The 22876-nt window shown below is 41.4% G+C and overlaps 1 protein-coding gene across 1 annotated transcript in view; it reads right to left on the bottom strand.

Annotated features, from left to right (window-relative positions):
* Positions 1-22876, bottom strand: part of LOC130865461 (gamma-tubulin complex component 5) — an 82319-nt gene that overhangs the window by 10641 nt on the left and 48802 nt on the right. Inside the window, exons 13-21 of the mRNA XM_057756522.1 lie at positions 21947-22215; positions 11754-11952; positions 10993-11181; positions 9249-9431; positions 6183-6267; positions 5979-6099; positions 4691-4869; positions 3575-3700; positions 3018-3106 (exon numbers count right to left, since the gene is read on the bottom strand). Of these exons, the coding sequence (XP_057612505.1) occupies positions 3018-3106; positions 3575-3700; positions 4691-4869; positions 5979-6099; positions 6183-6267; positions 9249-9431; positions 10993-11181; positions 11754-11952; positions 21947-22215 (1440 nt within the window). The remainder of the gene's footprint in view (positions 1-3017; positions 3107-3574; positions 3701-4690; positions 4870-5978; positions 6100-6182; positions 6268-9248; positions 9432-10992; positions 11182-11753; positions 11953-21946; positions 22216-22876) is intronic.

Below are 22876 nucleotides of genomic sequence, written 5' to 3'. Positions count from 1 at the left end.
CATCCATTACTTTGGTCTGTCATGGGTTCCCTTTCTGGGGTGAGCAGATGTGTGTGTGTGTGTGTCTCCCATACAACAACTCATCAACTATCTTTGTCAGTCACTTACCAAGAGCCAACAAGTTTCCCTCAGCCTTACCGCAGTATTTAGTTCGAAGCAAATTTGATATATTAAAAATTTTTTTTTTTTCAATATGCATTGGTGTTTTGCCTGCCTGTATATCAGTGTGAGAGTGTCAGGTGTCCCGGTACTGGGAACTGAACCTGGGTCTTTTGGAAAAACAGTCAGTGACCCCCCAATTACTGAGCCATGTCTACAGCTCCACACCGAAACATGCAAACATCCGTCAACACTGGTGTACAGAGTCTCTATGTTACCCAGGCTAACCTTCACTCATTGGTGGGGGAGAACTGTCTGTATTCTGTCAATCATGTTTTGAATAAATGCTGATTGGCCAGGCAGGAAATATAGGTGGAAAAACCAGACAGGAAGCAGAAATGATATAATGAGAATAGGAGAATTCTGGGAAGGAGGAAGTTGATTCCTCCCACTCCTGCCCAGACCACTGAAGCAGCAGGATGTCATCTGCCCCACTACAAAAAGGGACTGAGCCACATGGCTAACATAGATCATAAAAATGGGTTAATCAGGGGCTGGAGAGATGGCTCAGTGGTTAAGAGCCCTGCCTGCTCTTCCAGAGGTCCTGAGTTCAATTCCCAGCAACTACATGGTGGCTCACAACCATCTGTAATGAGATCTGGCGCCCTCTTCTGGCATGCGGGCATACATGGAGGCAGAATGTTGTATACATAATAAATAAATAATTAATCTTTAGGCCGGGCGGTTGTGGTGCACGCCTTTAATCCCAGCACTTGGGAGGCAGAGGCAGGAGGATCTCTGTGAGTTCGAGGCCAGCCTGGTCTAGACGAGCTAGTTCCAGGACAGGAACCAAAAAAGCTACAGAGAAACCCTGTCTCGAAAATCAAAAAAAAAAAAAAAAAAAAAAGGGGGGGGGTTAATCAAGATGTGAGAGTTAGCCAGTGAGAGGCTAGAGCTAATGGGTCAATCAGCTTTATAAGTTATAGAGACCTATGTGTGATTTTTCTTTGGGGCTAAACAGTTGTGGGGAACTGGGCGGGACAAAAACCCCAAACAAGCAGGCCAGGCCCGTCCATGTTACAACTCATGATCTTTCAGCCTCCACTTTCCAAGTTGGCTAAGACTTATGTCCCCACACCAGCTCTGAGGTGCTGAAGTCCTCCCCACCGCTACTTTTGGCTGTCATTTGTTACAGAAATTTAGGGAGCATATGGAGTAGCCATTCTCTCACCTGCCTCAGTGTTACAGAGAAAAGGAGTTTTGCATACTCTGAGAGGACAGCACCAAGCAAGAAAGGGCTTCTGTTTTCTTTTGCATTGCCAAGAATGGCACTCAGGGCATGGGCCACCCTGGACAAGTGCTTCACAACCAAGCTACATTCCCAGCCCCTTTTCTTCTTGGGTGTACTACTACTGAAGATGTCTATGAGTAATGTGTGTGTGTGCTATCGCATGCATGATGATATCAGGACACAACTTTAGGCAAGAAGCTTTGTCTCTCCCTTTATGTGGGCTTAAGGGTTGGATTCAGGCTGCCAGGCTTGTGTGGCAAATCCCTTTACCTGCTGAGTCATCTCACCAGCTCGCAACTGATACTTTCACATATTTGTGTAAATATACTCAGATAAGCCCAGGCACACAAACAAAACCTCCAGTCCATCAGACATGAACTTTTATTTCAGCAAAGTGAAATACCATTGCATATAATTAAAAAATGAGACAGAGGCTAAGCATTGAAATTTATATTCAAATTAACACATGAAGATAGCTGGGCTAGTAGTATGGCTCAGTGGTAAACCACTCACACAGCACACGAAGGTCCCGAGTACAACTCCTAGCATAGAAACAGGACAAACTGGAGGTCCTTTCTATCTATATGTTGCTTTCATTGGTTAATTAATAAAGAAACTGCTTGGCCTGATTGAGCTGAACACAGGTAGGCAGGGTAGAGAGAATTAAATTCTGAGAGGTAGAAAGCAGGGTCAGAGATTGTCATCATGGAGCCAGTCGCCAGGTCAGACATGCTGAATCTTTCCCGGTAAGCCAAGACCTCATGGTGACATACAGATGATCAGAAATGGCTTGAATGAAGATGTAAGAGTTAGCCAATAAGAGGTTAGAGTTTATGGGCCAAGCAGAAATTTAACTAATACAATTTCTGTGTGGTTATTTTGGGGGCTAACCTAGCCGGATAGCTGGAGACAGCCCACTTCAGCCTACAACATTCCTGCCAGTCTGGAGGAAAGACTCCTGGCCTCTTCCTGTATACTGACTTTAAGCCATTTGCCTTTCTATATTACACAGGTGAAAACACTCTATAAACACACACTGCCTTTTAGAGCCTACAGACATGGAGGTCTGGACAGCACCTGGCGTGATGCCCACAACTCACTTTAAAATGTCTCAGCGAGTGTGAGGGGTTGGATCACAACCCAGAACTGGTCACCCTCAGAAACTACTATGGTTAGGCACACAGGCTTTATACTCCTCCATACATTTGGAGGCTTCTATAATAAAATATTATACTCTGAGACTGTTCCCTCATTTTAATTAAAAGACCCCGTTTTTTAAAAAAAACTGTTTTGCCTCTTATAAGAAAACTAACCTTATGCTATCTAATTTAACTAAATAAATTCTATTATTGGTTGCACATAGGATTCAATTTCAGGCCTTATGCATGGTAGGCAAGCCAATGAACTATACTTCCATTCTTCAAATTAAAAACTTGAATTCTTATTTACAATGGTATGTGAACCATTACCAGGACTCGGTTTGGAAAGACTCTTTAAACGAAGCCTGTCAGAAGGGCGCTGACACGGTCACGATACAGGTCATCACACAGCACATACTTACTGCCAAGCTCCTAGGCCTGCCTGCTGAAATGGTCACAATATGGGTCGTCACATAGCACACACTTACCGCCAAGCTCCTAGGCCTGCCTGCCAGCCTTCTGCGAACATGAGCGCCAAGTTCAGCACTTTCATGATGGCTTCTTTCACGAAGCTGACCTGAAGATCAATGTTTGAGACACAATATGGGCTTGGTGACCACATTTGGACAATGACACCGATATTTTCTCCTAACTTACATCACAGAAAAAGCACATCACAATGACTGTCTTTTATGTACAGGAAGGTACATGGGATGTCAATCTGCATTCCAGGACGGCACGCGAGTTTTCACTCCTGAAAGCCATTTATATTCATCAGAGGCCGTGAGACACAAGTCCCAGTGGTTGTAAAACTATCAGTTTTACATATTCATAATGCATTGGTGCACACCCACTGCCTAACTGCAGATTCAAGTTTTTAATTCTGTACAGCTACATTTTCTTTAATGTAACTGCTGGTAGTGGGCACACATCTGTAACCCATCCAACCTGTCCTTTCCCAAGAGATGACTGCACAGGACAGCAGTTTTAGAATTCAAAATCCCACAGTAGGAAGACACGGCCCTTTCGCCCCACTGGTACACACCTTTTCTCTCAGCAGACACCGATCATGGATGGTTGACAAATACCTGTAGTGAATTTTAATCAACTGATCTAAATCCTTGGCTTCCTCAACTTGATGCTGAAACTCCAGCCCTGTACTGTGGAGAATCTTGAAAGAGAAAGACAAGAGCGTAATTAGCACTTACCCATTTATCCGTTTGTCCTGACTGCATGGCTAGTAAGCCTCCTTCCTTAGGTGTGTGTAACCACACCTGGGTTTTTTTTTTTTTTTTTTTGCCCTTTTGAGACAGGGTTTCTCTGTATAGTCCTGAAACTCACTCTGTAGACCAGGCTGGCCTGAAACACAGAGATTTGCTTGCCTCTGCATCCCAAGTGGTGGGGTTAAAGGTGTGCGTCATCACCGCCAAGCCACAGCATTTTTTATGTAGGTACTGGGGATTCAAGTTCAATCATCAATGCCTTTTTAGCAAGTACTCTACCAACTGAGCTACCTGCCCTTCCTGTCAGCCTCTTCTCTCTCAGTGCAGGAGGAAATGAGGAGACAGCTAAAAGCCAGGTGATGAGGGAGGGCAGAGCAAACAGAGTCTGACAGACAGGATAGGACTGCTGCCTGCAGGAGCTTGCGGAAGCTGTGGGGCTGACAGACGATCAAGCCCGTCAGCATTCTAGCAGAGTGGGAAGGGAGTCATGAGTTCCCATATCTGAGCAGCTGTGCACAGCTCATGGCTTTTGAGGGAGGGAGAGTCAAGATTTTTAGGAGTTTGGCTTGTATAAGGTCAAGCATACTGCCCATGGATGGTGCCGCCAACCAGGAATGTATGGACAGCACCAAGTGGAGTTCATGTGTTAAGTAAAACTAAACAGGACACAAAGCTGTGGGTAAGGAAGTAGATCTGGAAGGACTGAGACACATATGACCAAATACATTGTATGAAATTCTCAAACAACAAAAATATTTATTGAAAATATATACCATTCATTGCCATGCTATTTTATGATGAAATTACATCTAGCTTTCATTTTTTTCAATCTCTAAGTGTTCTATGGCTCTTCTGTAGTTGTAAAGACAAGATCAGTGTTTTCTTTGAACTACTGCCTACATGGGACAAAAGAACTGAGGAGACGGACAGACACCAACCCTGGTCATGATGTAGTTGTGCAGGCTATTCACAAAGTGCATGAGCTTCACGCGTAAAAGAAACATGCGATGGATCTGCTGCCTCAGTGACTCTTTCGGTGCTCCAAACTGGGAGAGTGTATCTTGTTCACGTGGAGAGACTTCTTTTGCTTGAGATCTTTCAGCAGTATTAGCCAGTTCTACAAAATGTTGAAAGGAGAAAATGGGCAGAAAAAGAATTAAGGGAAAGCGCCATAAGAACCCTTGCATGAAGAGATGAGCAATGCAGTATCAGCAGGGCAGGAACCTAAAGGGCACATTTGTGCCTTGGGAAGATAAAATACCAAATTTCAAGACGCTGTAGCTGTGGCTCAGTTGGTAGAGTGCTTGCCTAGCATGCTGAGGCTCTGGGTTCACTTCCCAGCACCGAATAAACCAGCTATGATGGCACACATCCGCTAATCTCAGCACTGAGTAGACAAAGGGAGGGCAGATAAATGATAATTAAATCCTTGCTATCACTGTTGAGATGCAAATTCCGTCAGACCCTTACTCAACTTTTTGGATGTCAATTCCTAATAAGTTATTACACTTAAGATAAATCCTATGAGTTCCTGACACTTTATTACTTTCGTGTATTCGGAAGCGAATATCGTATGAGTGAATTGGTGTAGGAGGTCCTTCAGTATTTGTTGCTTTCATTGGTTAACCAATAAAAAACTGCTTGGCCTGATACGGTAGAACTTAGATAGGTGGAGAAGACAGTACTGTGTTCAGGGAGGAAGAAAGCAGCAGATTGAGCCAAGCTGCCATGAAGCCGCCAGGTCAGACATGCTGAATTTTTCCCGGTAAGCCATGACCTCGTGGTGACATACAGATTATCAGAAATGGGTTGAATCAAGATGTGAGAGTTAGCCAATAAGAGGCTAGAGCTTATGGGCCAAGCAGTAATTTAATTAATACAATTTCTGTGTGATTATTTTGGGTGTAAGTTAGCCAGGTGGGACGGAACAAAGGGCCCCAAGCTCTTCACAACAGTGAATAAATGCTCTATGTGATTGTGTGTATGCACTGGTGTTGGAAGTAGCTGCAGGCTGTCTGAGACAGGTCCTCTGGAAGAGCAGCAAGCACTCCATTGGTGAGCTCCCCTCCAGCCCCACACTTCATTCCCATAGTAGGCTTGGTAAACCTGCTGCCATACTCCTGTGCCAGATTGGTATTTGTTCACATTTAGAAAAGATGAAAACCTATACAAAATTTTCCAGGACCAAAGTCAAATTAGAGTTAGTTTATTGAAATCAAATCTTACCACCAAACAGTAGAACATCCAGGCTGTATTTTGCCCATTTTATTTGCAATAGGAGAAGGAAGACCTGATTATAAATTTTTTGACATTCCACACTTATAACAATGTCCACAGGCCATGGGACCTACAAAAACAAAAATAAAATTTTACATGCACAACTTAGTCTCAATAAAAAACCAATTTTTATAAAAAATAATTAGCGCTTACCTTGTAGCTCAGGGTAAGACCATCTAAGATATGAACGGGTAGTTTCTTCTTAGCTGTATCAACATTTTCAAATGATATCGATAAACTAAATGAAGAAATTTCAGATTTAGTTTGTGATAATAAAATTCATATAAAGTTCATATAAAATGTTCTAACACTTTTCGTGGATACATGGGCAGGGAGCATCCCTCAGGGGTACAACACGTGGGTACTGTGACTGAGGTCCTGACAATAATATTTCCACACAACAACCTATGCCCCTAGAACTTCCATTCAATATAAATATGCAGACTAACTTACATTTTCCAGCACCTCAGAACTAGAGTTTGGTTTTAGAAATGAATGGCAGTTGTTTTTGGTTCCCCTTATCTCTGCGCCCACTTCTTGAGACAGTGTCTCCTTGTAAAGCTCAAGTTGCCTCAAGTGTATGGCCATCCTCCTGCCTCAGTCTCCAGAACATTAGAATTACAAATATGAGCTACTTCACCCAGCAATTTTGTTTTCAGAGACAAGGTCCTGGTATGTATCCAACCTGGAATGCAAAGACCTCCCTGCCTCAGCCTCCCAAATGTTTGTGCTACCCTGTCTGGTTTCCAAGACAGTCTCTGACTGAATTGTAGGCTGCCTTGAGATCCCCATGACTCCCAACCTTTGTCATGCAAAAAAAATAATGGGTTTTGTTATAAAAAAGATACTTGACAATGTTAGCCACTTAATTAGAATTAAAGACATCTTGGGGATAGACTGGGAGCTTAATTCTCGTCAAAGTCAGGCCAAAAAGACTGAGCCTTAAGTTCAGGTGCTGGCAGGAGGGCTAGAACACTGCTCCTTGGTAAGTCTCCATGGGTCATGCGCCGTGGGGTCTGCATTTGCTCAGGTACTAGCAATGCTCTATCTGTGCACCTGGACGGGTGTGACACTGCTGTGCACTGCTCTACCTGTGCACCTGGACGGGTGTGACACTGCTGTGCACTGCTCTACCTGTGCACCTGGACGGGTGTGAACACTGCTGTATACTGCTCTACCTGGGCACCTGGACGGGTGTGAACACTGCTGTGCACTGCTCTACCTGCACACCTGGACGATGTGAACACTGCTGTATAATGCTCTACCTGCACACCTGGACGATGTGAACACTGCTGTATACTGCTCTACCTGGGCACCTGGACGGGTGTGAACACTGCTGTGCACTGCTCTACCTGCATTCCTGGACGGGTGTGAACACTGCTGTATACTGCTCTACCTGCGCACCTGGACGGGTGTGAACACTGCTGTATACTGTTCTACCTGTACAACTGGATGGGTTTGAACACTGCTTTCTCAAGAGAGAAAGCAACACAGAACAGAAATATCCATGTGCCAGTCAAGAAGGTGTTCTTTCCTCATGTGATTTCTAGGTCCTGTAACGATTGATCTCGCTACTGTTACTGAGATACTAGCAGATGATAACCCTGATGCAGGTCATGGATGCTTTAAAATAGGAAGGCCAGGGAAGAGGCAAAGGCAGTGTGTGAATGACAGCCAATGTATTCCACAGCACAGAAACCTGAGGAAACTACTGTAGTTTTCAGGGTTTGCTCCATCGACATCCACTTAAGTGCTTACTATGCAGATGATGGAATCTGAGGTCAGCAGAGCTACTAGCATGGCACAGAAAACACAAGGTTCGCTAGAGTAAACAGACTGACTGCTAGGTCATGAGAGGGAGCGCACACCACGGAAGAAGGTCTAGGAGTGAGGAACAGCAGCACACATTTGCACACCCCTGCCGTGTGAGATGCAGTGTAAGGCTGAACATGTAAGACAGGAGGCTGCAAAGGTGAAGTCAGACAGTGCAAAGCTTTCTCCATCTGATGTGAGTAATGGATACCATTCTGAGGGTCAAGTCCCTTGTGGTGGAGGCCTGCCAGAGAGGCTATAGATGTCTTCAAGGAGGGAGGACTGGTGAAGGTTGGTAATAGGAAAGTAGAGGCCGCCATCCCCAACAAGTCGGCAGGCAGCTCTCCACCCACTCATCCTCTCACCGAGCAGTCCATATCAGCTGCCATTTTTTAAAAGATTTATTTATTAAGTATACAGTGTTCTGCCTGGATATGTCCCTGCAGAGGGCACCATATCTCATTACAGATAGTTGAGATGGTTGTGAGTCACCATGTGGTTGCCAGGTGAACTCTGTGTCCTTAACCTCTGAGCCATCTTTCCAGCCCCCTCAGCTGGCAATTTAACTCACCCCTCCCCTTCTTCCACTTTTGGGGAGTGGGAGGGGCATATATGTACCATGTGTGCAATGTGTCTGTGTATTTGTGTGTGTCTATGTATATAGGTCAGAGGCTAATCACTTTTTACTCCAGTGAGGCAAGGCTCTCACTGACCCTGACCTTGATAGCCAGCTTGCCTTAAAGATTCTCTCCCCACCACCTGATACCTCCCAAGCGCTGGGATTACAGCTGGAACATCATGCCCATATGGCTATTTTATGTGGGTGCTCCTGAGGCTTCTGCAGCAAGTCCTTTACCCACTGAACCACCCCCTTAGTCTCTTCTCTGTTTTGTTTGGAGATAAAGGCTGGCCTCAGATTCCCAGGCTCAAAAGATCTCGTCTCAGACCTCAAGAACCTGGTACCACAGGAATTCCCAGCTTTGAGTTTCTAATCTGCAAAGTAATCTGTCGGGTTAAAGTGAAGATAAAATACACGTAGTGAAGTCTTCCATATGTGTGGCTTGATCTTTAGAAAGTGAGAGCTAATTTGGGAGAGTCTGGAAAGCTAGGAGGTGGGCTCAGCAGGAACAAGCAGTTCCCTGACATGTCCTAAGGAGTATGTTATCCTTGGCGCTGTTTCCTATCCTCCCCACTATGGTATTATTATATTCCTTTGTCCAGGACAAAAATCGCTCAGCTTAGCTACATCCTCCCTGTCATGAAACACACAAGTCTTTCAATCTGTGAGCTGAAATAAACTACCCTGGACTTGCTTCTGTAAGGTATTTTGGTCACTGGTAATTAGCTGATTTCTTGGCAAATGGTTCACTTTATACTTCTTAAAGTGAGAGGTGCCCCCATAGTTACCGTAAACTATCTTCAGGATAGCGCTGTCCTACCGCTTCTTGGAGCTGGACATTCAGAAGAGACACATTCTGCCAGGTTTCCTTTTCTCTTATTTTATCGAAAATTGAAGTATAGAAATCATACATGGTATCTCCACCTTCCATCAAGAAAAAATTCCTCATGGCCTGCAAATACTCCACCAACCTTGAAAAGAAAGACAGGGAAGAGCACACATGTATGTCTGTACTGCAGAGTTCTACAGCAATGCAAGGGTCATGCCTGACAGTCATTTGTCAGACATGGAAGAGCACACACGTATGTCTGTACTGTAGAGTTCTACAGCAATGCAAGGGTCATGCCCAGACACTCATTGTCAGACAGGTGTGTCTAAAAAAGTCACCAAAATCAGAAATAGTCATTCCTCTAAAAAACATTTGACAAATCATGAAAATTGAAACAAATAATTAATTAAAATTCCGCAACCCAAAGTATTTACTTAGTTACTATTTGGAATATTTCATTTCAGTTTTTGCTGAGCATTAAGGAAAAATATAGATCCTACCATATTAAACACCCTGCTCACTAAGCTCTGTTTTTTTTTTTTTTTTTTTTTTTTTTTTTTGGTTTTTCGAGAAAGGGTTTCTCTGTAGCTCTGTATTTAACCTAATATGCCGGTTAGTTTTCATCAACATGACATAGCATCGTCCTGGAATAGGAAACCTAAATTGGGAAAATCCTTTTATCAACTTGGCCTCATAAGTTTGTGGGGCATTTTCTTGAATCATAATTGACAAGGAGGGCCCAGCCCACTGTGGGTGATGCCACCTCTGCCTGGGCTGATTATAAGAAAGCAAAGTGAGCAAGTCTATAAGAAGTGTTCTTCTGTGGTCTTTACTTCAGAAGCTCCTAACTCCAGGTTTCTTCCTTGACTTCCTTCCCCGACGGATGAACTGTTGTTGTTATCTTATGTATATTTCATGTGTGAGCACTCTGCATGTGCACTTGAACAACAGACAACAGCATCACATGCTATTACACATGGTTCTGAGCCACTGTGTGGTTACTGGGAACTGAACTCAGGGTCTCTGGAAAAGCAGCCAGGGCTCTTAACTGCTGAGCCATCTCTCCAGCCCCCTCAATGATGAATTCTAAGTGTAAGCCAAATAAATCCTGTCCTCCCTAGTCGCTTCTGGTCACTGTTTTTATCACAGCAAGAGAAAGCAAATGAGGACACTTAATCTTATGAGTTTTATGGAGATTGCACATGAACAAGAGTAAGTCAGAGTTAGAGCTAGTCATCTACTAGAAGTAGGTTTATGTTTTTCTCCAGAGAGGACAGTTTATGCATATGCTTTGAGTATTTCTTTTATTCTTCTGGTGTGTCTCTTGACACAGATTCTAGAAGTAGGTTTATGTTTTTCTCCAGAGAGGACAGTTTCTGTATATGTTTTGAGGGTTTCTTTTATTCTTCTGGTGTGTCTCTTGACACAGATTCTCACATAATGAATTAGTTACAACATACTTAAACCTTGATGGCTAACTGATCTTTAAAAAGGAAGACTGTTAACTTCATCTCCATCCTCTAATAGAAATAGACTTTAACACTCAATCTACAGAAGGCTCTAGTACTTGACTCTCAGTACCAAAAACAAACAGACACAAAACCAAAAAGAAAGACAGAAAGGAAATATAAGGGAAGCAGAGGGAAAACATCCACTGGTTATTAACAACTGATCACTTCCAGAGCTAAATTACTTCTTTTTACCTGAAATCTCTTTTTAAGGTTTGCATGAGGTTTCCACAGCAATGCAGATACTGTCTATCAATGTGAGGATAGAGGCAAGACCTTAGCGTTAATTCAAAAGTCTGGCACGTCACAGACTCTGATGATCTATCCACGCAAATGTCACCACCAGCAAACTTCTCATGAAAGTCGCTCTGCTCCAAATACAACCTTCAGTATTAAAACATGAATGAGCATTGATTGTGTGAGCTGCTGTTGACAGAATTCTAATAAACCAAACCTAGAGCCCCATTTTCACCTTTAGCTTTAGACTATCAGTTATTACAGAAAGAAATCTTTCCCTCAGCACAACCTTTCTGGGTCAGTGCTGGATTAGCCCTTCCGATAGTGCTATGCCGTGAATGGTGATCAGACATGAAGTCACAAGGGCAGTGTGGCTCATTCCACTGGAGTTAGTCCTAGAAGGATTCTAAGGCCCTTTTTGTGTAATACAGGAGACAGTGCGGAGCCTGTCCAGACTTTCGGCAGAATGTTCTAGGTGAGCTACGATATTCTTAGGGGCAGGGTACAGAGATGTCAGCTGAGTGACATCTGTACATGTCCATTAACGAGGACTATACAGCTGGCACAGGTGAACACATCGTCTAGCACCCATCTGTTAGCAATGACAAGGGTTTATTTCTGAGAAGGAAAGACCCAGCTGGCAGAAATAATGACAACCACCCACTCTGCACTACTCAAAGCTTATCTCAGTCCCTGCAAACACGGTATGCATGTATCACCTCGCAAAGTTGATGGCCAGCAGTGGGTCGTGAGCATCGTCTAGCTCCAGATGCCTTTCAGCAATGGACTGCATCTTTATTAGGTTCTCTTTGGTTGTCTGCTGTTCCGTAAGAATATGTGGAGTGGAATCTTCTCCATGTTGAAGACGTAACTGTATAGATTCCAGAAAGAGGGTATATAAGCTTTTTCTTTCTGCATCTGAAATACAAACACATATGATGGATTTTGTTCTCAAAAACAGTTTAGGTATGTCTCAAGGCTGGAAGGATGAGTGCTCAGAGCTCCCACTGCTCCTGCAGAGGTTCCCGGTGACCACATCAGAATGCTCACAAAAGCCTGTTAATTCAGCTGCAGAGCATCTGCCACCCTCTCCTGTCCTCCCGCACCACCCTTACTCACATATGCTCACACAAACATATAAAGCTGGGGGTGGAGATGAAGAAGAGACTCAGGGGCTAAGAAAGCATACTGCTCCTGCAAAGGACCGGAATTTGGTTCCCAGCGCCTGCTTCAAGTGGCTCACACTGCCTGTGACTCCAGCTTCAGGAAATCCAATGCCCAATCTGGCCTTCACATACATACATGTCATACAAAATACAGATCCACACACACACAAAGTCAATGTTAGAAACTGCTTAAAAGAAGTTTGTGGCATAAGAACAGACAGGAGGACCAATGGAACCCGAATATAAGACCCAGATATCAATCCACACATCTTCGAAAACCTGATTTTTGACACAAAAGCAAAAAAATATCAAATGGAAAAAACAAAGCATATTTAACAAGTGGTGCTGGCATAACTGGATATCAACATGTAGAAGAATGAAAATAGACACATATCTATCACCATGCATAAAACTCAAATCCAAATGGATCAAAGACCTCAACATAAAGCCAACCACACTGAACCTTATAGAAGAGAAAATGGAAAGTACACTTGAACACATTGGCACAGGAGACTGCTTCCTAAATATAATTACAGTAGCACAGACACTGTGAAAAACAATTAATAAATGGGACCTCCTGAAACTGAAAAGCTTCTGTAAAGCAAAGGACATGGTCAACAAGACAAATGACAGCCAACAGAATGGGAAAAGATCTCCACTAACAACACATCAGACAGAGGTCTGATCTCCAAAATATACAAAGAACTCAAGAAACTGGAAACCAAAAGAACACATAATTTAAGAAAAAAAAATGGAGTACAGACCTAAACAGAGAATTCTCAACAGAGGAATCTAAAATGGCTGAAAGACACTTAAGGAAATCTCAGAGTTGTTTTGATTTGCATTTCTCTGATGACTAAGGAAACTAACTAACATCCTTAGTCATCAGAGAAATGCAAATCAAAACAACTCTGAGATTCCATCTTACACCTGAAAGAATGGCTAACATCAAAAAACTGATGACAACATATGCTGGAGAGGTTGTGGGGAAAGAGAACACTTCTGCCTTGCTGGTGGGAATGCAAACCGGTACAGTCCCTTTGGACGTCATTGTGGCGATTTCTCAGAAAATTTGGAAAGAACCTTCCTCAAGACCCAGTAATACCACTTTTGGGTATATATCCAAAGAATGCTCAATTGTGCCACAAGGACATGTGCTCAGCTATGTTCATAGCAGCATTGTTTGTCACAGCCAGAACCTGGAAACAACCTAAATGCCCCTTGACTGAAGAATGGATAAGGAAAATGTGGTACATATACACAATGGATGAGTACTACACAGCAGAAAAAAAAAATAACATCTTAAATTTTGCAGGAAAGTGGATGGAGCTAGAACACATTATTTTGAGTGAGGTAACCCAGACACAGAAAGACAATTATCACATGTACTCACTCATAAGTGGTTTTTAAACATAAAGCAAAGCAATCCAGCCCACAAATCACAATCCAAGAGAACTTAGACAACAATGAGGACACTAATAGATACTTACATAGATCTAATCTACATGGGAAGTAGAAAAAGACAAGATATCATGAGTAAATTGGGAGCATGGGGACCTTGGAGGAGGATTGAAGGGGTAAAAGGCAGGGAGAGGAGCTGAGAAAAATGCAGAGTTCACATCCAGTACCAGGTAAGTGTGTGCCCACCAGGCACCCTAGGAACGGGTACAGGCACCCTCCAATCCCCTAAACTTTCTGGCCATTCAGTGGGGCTTCTCCCAGGCTTCGGGCTTTCTCTATTTATCTCATCCCATCTTGCCCCCAAGCATTCCTTTGCATCCATGGGGTTCTTAGATCCACACCACCACAGCCTACTTCAGGGAGGAGTAGATCTGAGAGCCAACTCCAGTGCTGAGGGGACTTAAGAGAGGGCAGAACAAGAAAAACCCCCAAGTATACAGTTGGTCACAGCAAAGATCAGACCAAGTCGCCAAGATTCTCCTGACCGCAGCTGAAGGAAGGGATGGGCAGGCGCCAACACAAGAATTCCTCCAACAACCTGAAAAGCAACATGAAAACACCAGAATCCAGAGAACATACAACAGGAAGACTTGAACACACAATTCAGAAGTAGTAGAAGCAATCAGCTTTAAATGTAACATGAAAGTGATAGGGACCATTAAACGGGATGTGAAAAACTCCATTAAAGAAAGGATGAAAAAGCATGGGGTAAAACCAGACTCTCTGAACATGGTAGACAATGAGGGCTGATGAGAAGCCAAGGACAATGGCACTGGGTTTTGATCCTACTGCATGAACTGGCTTGGTGGGAGCCCAGCCTGTTTGGATGCTCACGTTCCTAGACCTGGATGGAGGGGGGGAGGACCTTGGACTTCCCACAGGGCAGGGAACCCTGACTGCTCTTCGAACTGGAGAGGGAGGGGGAAAGTAGTGAGAGGAGGGGAAGAGGAATGGGGGGAGGGGCGGAAATGGGAGGTGGGGAAGAGGCGGAAAATTTTTCAATAATAAAAAAAAGTAATAAAAAAAAAGAAAAAAAATGAAATGGATGAGAAGACTAATTAAAAACTTAGAAGAAATGAATAAATCCCTCAAAGATACCCAAGAAAAACCAAGAAAAAGCAATCAAACAAGTAAAGGAAGCAGTTCAAGACTTGAAAACTGAAATGGAGGCAATGAAGAAAACATAAACTGAAGGCAGGCTAGATACCAAATAGACTGGATCAAAAAAAAAAAAAAAAAAAAAACAAGCGAAATTCAAAACACAAAACATACAGAATAAAGAATATTAAGAGCTGCAAAGGAAAGAGGTCAAGTAACATATAAAGGTAAACCTATAACACCTGACTTCTCTAGGGAAACCATGAAAGCCAGAAGGTCTTGGATAGATGTGCTGCAGACACTACAAGACCATGAATACAAACCCAGACTACTACACCCAGCAAAGCTGTCTTTCACCACTGATGGAGAAAAAAGGTTATTTCAGGATAAAAACATATTTAAACAATACGTAGCCACAAACCCAGCCTTACAGAAAGTACTAGAAGGAAAACCACAACCCAAGGAAGCCAACAACACCCATAATAACACAGACATCTAACAACCCTCCAATGGCACAACTCAAAGAAGGGAAACACACAAACTCTACCACCAAAAAAAAAAAAAAAAAATTATTAGAGTTAACAACCACTGGTGATTAATATCACTTAATATCAATGGACTCAATTCACCTATAAAAAGGCACAGGTTAAGAAAATGGATACGAAAACAGGATCCAACATTCTGCTATTTACAAGAAACACACCTCAACCACAAAGACAGGCACTTACTCAGAGTAAAGGGTTGTAAAAGATTTTCCAATCAAATGGACCTAAGAAACAAGCGGGTGTGGCTATACTAATATCTAACAAAATTGACTTCAAACTAAAATCAATCAGAAGAGATGGAGATGGACACTTTATACTCATAAACGAATAATTCATCAGGATGAAGTCTCAATCCTGAATATCTATGCCGCTAATATAAAAGCACCCACATATGTAAAAGAAATATTACTAAAACTCAAAGCACACATCAAACACCACACACTAATAGCAGGAGATTTCAACACTCCATTCTCACCAATGGACAGGTCAACCAGACAGAAACCTAACAGAGAAATAAGAGAACTAACGGAGGTAATCAATCAAATGAACTTAACAGACATCTATAGAACATTCCACTCAAATAGGAAAGAATATATCTTCTTTTCAGGATCTCATGGAACCATCTCAAAAATTGATTATATAATCAAAGCAAACATCCATAGATACAAAAAAATGGAGTAACCACCTGTGTCTTATTGGATCACCATGGAATAAAGTTAGAATTTAACAACAATTCTACTCCCAGAAAGCCTACAAACTCATGGAAACTGAACAGTCAACTACTGAACCACCCCTGGGTCAAGGAAGAAATAAAGAAAGAAATTAAAGTCTTCCTTGAATTCAATGAAAATAAAGACACAACAAAACCAATCTATGGGACACTATGAAAGCAGTGCTAAGAGGAAAGTTCATATCACTAAGTGCCCACATAAAGAAAACAGAGAAAGCTCACATTAGAGACTTAACAGCACACATGAAAGCTCTAGAAAAAAAAAGAAGCATACTTACCCAGGAGGAGAAGACGAGTGGAAATAATCAAACTGAGGGCTGAAATCAACAAAATAGAAACACAGAAAACAATTCAAAGAATCAACTGATTCTTTGAGAAAATCAACAAGATTGACAAACCCCTATCCAAACTAATCAAAAGGCAGAGAGAACACACGAATTAACAAGATCAGAAATGAAAAGGGGGACATACAACAGACACTGAGGAAATTCAGAGAATCATTAGGTCTTACTACAAAAGCCTGTATGCCAGAAAGTTGGAAAATGTAAAAGAAATGGACATTTTTTTAGATAAATACCATATACCAAAATTAAATCAAGACCAGGTGAACAATTTAAACAGACTTACAAGTCATGAGGAAATAGAAGCTGTCATAAAAAACCTCCCAACCAAAAAAATCCCAGGACCGATGGTTTTAATGCAGAATTCTACCAGAACTTCCAAGAAGAGCTGATACCTATACTCCTTAATGTGTTTCACATAATAGAAACAGAAGAGTCAGTACCAAATTCTTTTTATGAAGCTACAGTTACCCTGATACCAAAACCACACTAAGACTCAACCAAAAAAGAAAATTACAGACCAATCTCACTCATGAAAATGGACGTAAAATTCTCAACAAAATGCTGGCAAACCGAATCCAAGAACACAACAACAACAAAAAAATATCCATTATGATGAAGTAGGATTCATCCCAGAGATGCAGGGCTGTTTCAACATACGAACATCTATCAATATAATCCATCATATAAATAAATTGAATGAAAAAACCATATGATCATTTCATTAAATGCCAAAAAAGCATCTGAAATAATTCAACACCCCTTTATTATAAAGGCTTTGGAGGGATTAGGGATACAATGTTCATATCTACATATAATAAAAGCAATATACAGCAAACCAACAGCTAATATTAAATTAAATGGAGAGAAACTCAAAGCCATTCCACTAAAATCAGGAATAAGACAAGATTGTCCACTCTCTCCTTATCTCTTCAACATAGTGCTTGAAGTTCTAGCAATAGCAATAGGACAACATAAGGAGATCAAGGGGGATTCGAATTTGAAACGAAGAAGTCAAACTTTTGTTATTTGCAGATGATATGATAGTATACATCAGTGACCCCAAACACTCTACCAAAGAACTCCTACAGCTGATAAACACCTTCAGTGATGTAGGATACAACATCAACTCAAAAAAAAAAAAAAAATCAGTAGCCCTCCTATACACAAAGGATAAACTTCACGTTTCTCGATAGCCACGATAGCCACAAATAGCATAAAGTATCTTGGGGTGACACTAACCAAGGAAGTGAAAGCATCTTCAACAAATGGTGCTGGCATAACTGGATGTCAACCTGTAGAATGAAAATAGATCCATATCTATCACCATGCACAATGCTCAAGTCCAAATGGATTAAAGACCTCAATATAAATCTGACCACACTGAACTTCATAGAAGAGGACGTGGGAAGTAGACTGCAACACATGGGCAGAGAGATGACCTCCTATGTATAACCCCAATAGCACAGACAATTAAGAACAACAATGAATAAATGGGACCTCCTGAAACAGAAGCTTCTGTAAAGCAAAGGACACAGTCATTTGTCAAAAAGACATCCTGTTGAATGGGAGATCTTCACCAACCCCACATCAGACAAAGGTCTGATCTCCAAAATATATAAAGAACTCAAGAAACTAGACATTAAAATCTTAAATAACCCAATTAAAAAATAGGGTACTGAACTGAACAGAGAATTCTTAACAGAAGAAGTTCAAATGGCCAAAAGACACTTAAGGTCATGTTCAACTTCCTTGGTGATCAGGAAAATGCAAATCAAAACAACTTTGAGATACCATGTTACACCTGTCAGAATGGCTAAAATCAAAAACACTAATGATAGCCTATGATGGAGAAGATGTGGAGTAATGGGAACACTCATCCGTTGCTAGGGGGAATGTAAACTTGTGCAACCACTTTGGAAATCATTGTGGCGGTTTCTCAGGAAATTGGGAGTCAACCTACCTCAGGATCCACCAATACCACTCTTGGAAATATAACCAATAGATGCCCAATCATACTACAAAAGCATTTGTTCAACTATGTTCATAGCAGCATTATTTGTAATAGGCAGAACCTGGAAACAACCTAGATGCCCCTCAATGGAAGAATGGATAAAGTAGGTGTGTAATATATATACATTAGAGTACTACTCAGCGGTAAAAAACAATGACATCTTGAATTTTGCATGCAAATGGATGGAAATAGAAAACACTATCCTGAGTGAGATAACCCAGACCCCAAAAGATGAATGTGGTATATACTCACTCATTAGTGGACTCTAGCCATAAACAAAGGACATTGGCCTATAGTTCATAAGCATAGAGAAGCCAAATACCAAGGTGAGCCCAAAGAAAAACATATATAGATACCCCTGGAAACTGGAAGCACACAAGAACGCCGGGCAAAAGTTGGTAGCATGGAGGTGGGGGTAGGGCTGGGAGTGGGTTTGTGGGAAGGGGAGGGGGGAAAAAGAAGTGAGAAGGGAACAATTGGGGATAGCTTGGGGGAGTGGGAGGGCTGAGATGGAGGAAGGGCAGATATGGAGAAGATATCTACATTAAGGGAGCCATTTTAGGGTTGGCAAGTGACTTGGCTCTAGATGGGATCCCAGGTGTCCACGTGGATGTCCCCAGCTAGGCCCTTGGGCAGCAGAGGAGAGGGTGCCTAAACTGGCCTTGCCCCACTATCATACTGATGATTATCTTGAGTATCACCATAGAATCTTCATCCAGCGATGGATGGAGATAGAGACAGAGACCCACATCAGAGCACTGGACTGAGCTCCCAAGGTCCAGTTGAAGAGCAGAAGGAGGGAGAAGATGAGCAAGGAAGTCAGGACCAAATGTGAGGGGCTGGTCCACCCACTAAGACAGAGTGCCTGATCTAATGGGAGCTCACCAAATCCAGATGGACTGGGACTAAACAAGCATGTGATCAAACCAGACTCTCTGAATGTGGCTGACAATGGGGGCTGACTGAGAAGCCATTGATAAAGGCACTGGGACTTGTTTCTCCTGCATGTACTGGAATTTTGGGACCCTAGTCTATTTGGATGCATACCTTCCTAGGCCTGGATGGAGGGGGGAGGGCCTTGGACTTCCCACAGGGCAGGGTACCCTGCCCTCTCTTAAGGCTGGAGTGGGAGGGAGGAGGGGGAGGAGGGAGTAGGAAGGGAATAGGAAGAGGGGAGGAAGTGGAGATTTTTGAATGAAAAAATAAAAAATATATATATTCTATTAAAAAATTGAGATATGTATTTACATAGATCATATTTATATTTCCCAGAATCTAAAGCCCCTTTTAAACTAAATAAATTTTCATAATGTTTTAAGCTACTACAAATATGTAAAAATCCCTAAGTAGCTTTTTATTAATAGAGTCATGAGACAATGATGTTCTCATATGCAGAAAATATTTCCCTTTAATTCTGTATGTCAGTTTCTCACTGCCTTACCGGAAAGTGATTTTTTTTAATTATTTTATTTTTTGAGAGGGTAGAGCCAGAGGATTAGAAGAATTTTATAATCTTCTCCTAATATATTTAACAATCATTAAAGTTTTTAGAAAACCAATAAAATTTAATAAAATCCTACTTTTCTTTCATGAAGATGAGACTTGAATAAATAAATAGTCTAGTACTTGAACAAAAGTAATTTTGTATTTTTATTTGTTCCATGAAGATTTCAATATATTTTAGAAATTATTGTCAAAATGAAGAAGAAACATTCTTAATAAATTTAGTAAAAAATCTATAAATATACCTTTGTCTATAAAGAATTTAATCTTCACCTCATAGCCTCATGGGTTTCCTCATAAAAAAAAACAAAGAAAAGAAAAAGAAAAATTTTTGCATTTTTCTTTTGCATATATTTCTTCCTAGGCATGATTTTTATTTCTCATATCTAACTGAGAATATAAGTATTTTAAGTATTTTCTCTTGTGTTTATAAGGCAGTAAATCATGTATGGATACTGATCAAATTATTTAATGATTAAAAGGCATCTATTGAAAATAAAATTTTTTATAACCTAAAATAATGTCGAGCTCAATAAAAAAAAAGTGGAGGGCAACAAGTCAAGCTAAGATCTGGCATTAATAAGTTAAAAAAAAGAAGAAGGAATTTCGTATCTATAGAGCCTGAGAGTTTTCCCTCATCCATGAAAGTCTATCACTGTTTTTGTTTCTCTTTTATCTTTATAGTACAGCCAAACCACTTTTCAGTCTCAGTTAAACCAAAACATTTCTCATCACCTATCCTGCTATAAAAGCTAATTTTAGTCTGAACAGGATAATACTTGAAGAAGAGTACTTAAACTTAAATTACTACCATACTATTTAAAGAAGACTTACTGGAGTCAATATAATTTGAAAAAAAAAACACTCCTAGCACTGGCGCAGTGAAACTCATTATACTTTATTAGTTAAAAAGGAAATCTTTCACAAAGCAAAAATATATAAGGTAGATATGGAAAAAATGAGATAGAGCACTGAGTTGATTTAAAACAATGTGGACCCCATTCAAGATCTTTCAGCCAGCTTCTAAAGCTTTAAATTACTTAAATTGTATTTTTACAACAGTTAAAAAAAAAATCCTGCATGAAACCCACCAGTTAAACTGAGGGAGAGGCTCCTGAGGCCACGCTCTGAGTGGATGAGCTGCCGAAGGCCAACGGTTACTGAGGGGCACGGTCAGTGTTGGGGTGCCCACAGCCATGGGCCTATGAGCAGAACTAATAGGACTTAGTGGGTCACAAAAGAAATACTAACAGAACACAAAATTGGGAAGGAGATGTGCTGGGGGAACCCAAGGAAGAGCTGAACAGGGAAAATTCAGAGATAAATGGATGCAAAATATATTGCATAGATGATGGAGGAAGGTCATTGGCTAATAAGAAACTGCCTTGGCCCATTTGATTGGCCAGCCTTTAGATGGGTGGAGTAAACAGAACAGAATGCTGGGAGGAAGAGGAAGTGAGCTCATACGCCTTAACTCTGCTCTCTGGGGCAGACGTGATGAAGCTCCAACTCAGGATGGACGTAGGCTAGAATCTTCCCGGTAAGCACACCTTGGGGTGCTACACAGATTATTAGAAATGGGCTAAATTAATACGTGAGAATTAGCCAAGAAGAGGCTAGATATAATGGGCCAAGCAGTGTTTAAAAGAATACAGTTTGTGTGTTGTTATTTCGGGGTATAAGCTAGCCAGGTGGCCGGAAGCTGGGTGGCAGGAACGCAGGCCGCAGCTCCCACAACACATAGAAGTATGAAATTTTAAAAGAAAAATATTATTATAAAAAAAACAGAGTGATATGTGTGAGTGTGACAGCCAACACCTTTAATCCTAGCACTTGGGAAGCAGAGGCAGAAGGATCTCTAAATTCCAGACCAGCCAGAGTGAGTTCTAGACTAAAGGAGAAACCCTGTCTCAAAAAACCAAACCAAACCAACAAAGAAGCAGGTGCTAAATCCACTGACATAAACAGACAGTTTTGGTCCATGTCTGGGGACAACAACAGTGAGTGGGACAGTGAGACCAGCCAAAGGGACACGGACAGAAAGAACAGGCTACCTCTGGCTGCTGCCTGGTATGCAGAGCCCTTGGCACAGTTCAGGTTCTTCAGCAGCTGCATGGACTTGCCAGCCATTATGATCTGCTTCAGGACAGGCTTGAGGAAGGACACCATGGTGTGCTGCCGGCTGGAGGGACCCTGGTCACTGCCAGAACTGGCACTGGCATTGTCACTCATTTTCTCTTCGTTTTCCGTCTTTTCTGACACGCTGTACAGTGTGTATGTTGCGTACCAGAAGTCTCTGTGGTTTACCGGAACATTTTTGTTCCTATGGAGATTCAAAAGAATTTTAAGTGTTAATTTATGTTCCTTTAAAACAATAGTCTACTTTGTTTTAGTCTAGGGAATCTAGCAGTAATGTTAGTAAAATGATCTTCAGGAATAATAAGAGTAGTTTTCATTGAACTTCATTCTGTTTGGTATACAAAAATAATACTCTCAAGTTAAATAAAATTTAAGTGAAATATTTTTCTGAATTGGAATTAAACAGAATATGACTATTTAGTTCTCTTTAATAAAACATTACAAAGTTTTCCATTGTATTTTATGAGTTTAGAGGAGTCAACTAGAGGGAAATTGTTATAAATGGATTAATATATTTATTTGTTTTATTAAGTGTTAAGATAATATGCTGCTTATTTTAAGAAATAAATGCCTTAAAATCCTATACTACTGTCATATGTTCATGACTTAGAATGAAATAGTTGTTCATCTTATAGGAGAAGTATAAACTGCTATGAGAAGATGTGAACGGCTATAGAACTCATTGGTTGGGACCTGGCATCTTTCTAAAGATGCTGCAGAGTGAGCCTGTGTTATGGTACCAGTACACCTCTATCACCAAGCACTCTCTCGGTTCTGTGGGAAACTCCTCAAAGATTCAGTTTTGATGTGGTGTCAAACCCATGTCACCACCTAGCATCCCCTGG

The sequence above is a fragment of the Chionomys nivalis genome, chromosome 23 (genome assembly GCF_950005125.1).
Source record: "Chionomys nivalis chromosome 23, mChiNiv1.1, whole genome shotgun sequence".
Lineage (NCBI taxonomy): Eukaryota > Metazoa > Chordata > Mammalia > Rodentia > Cricetidae > Chionomys > Chionomys nivalis.
The sequence above is the reverse complement of the archived record's forward strand: the minus strand, read 5'-3'. Positions and strand labels throughout refer to the sequence as shown.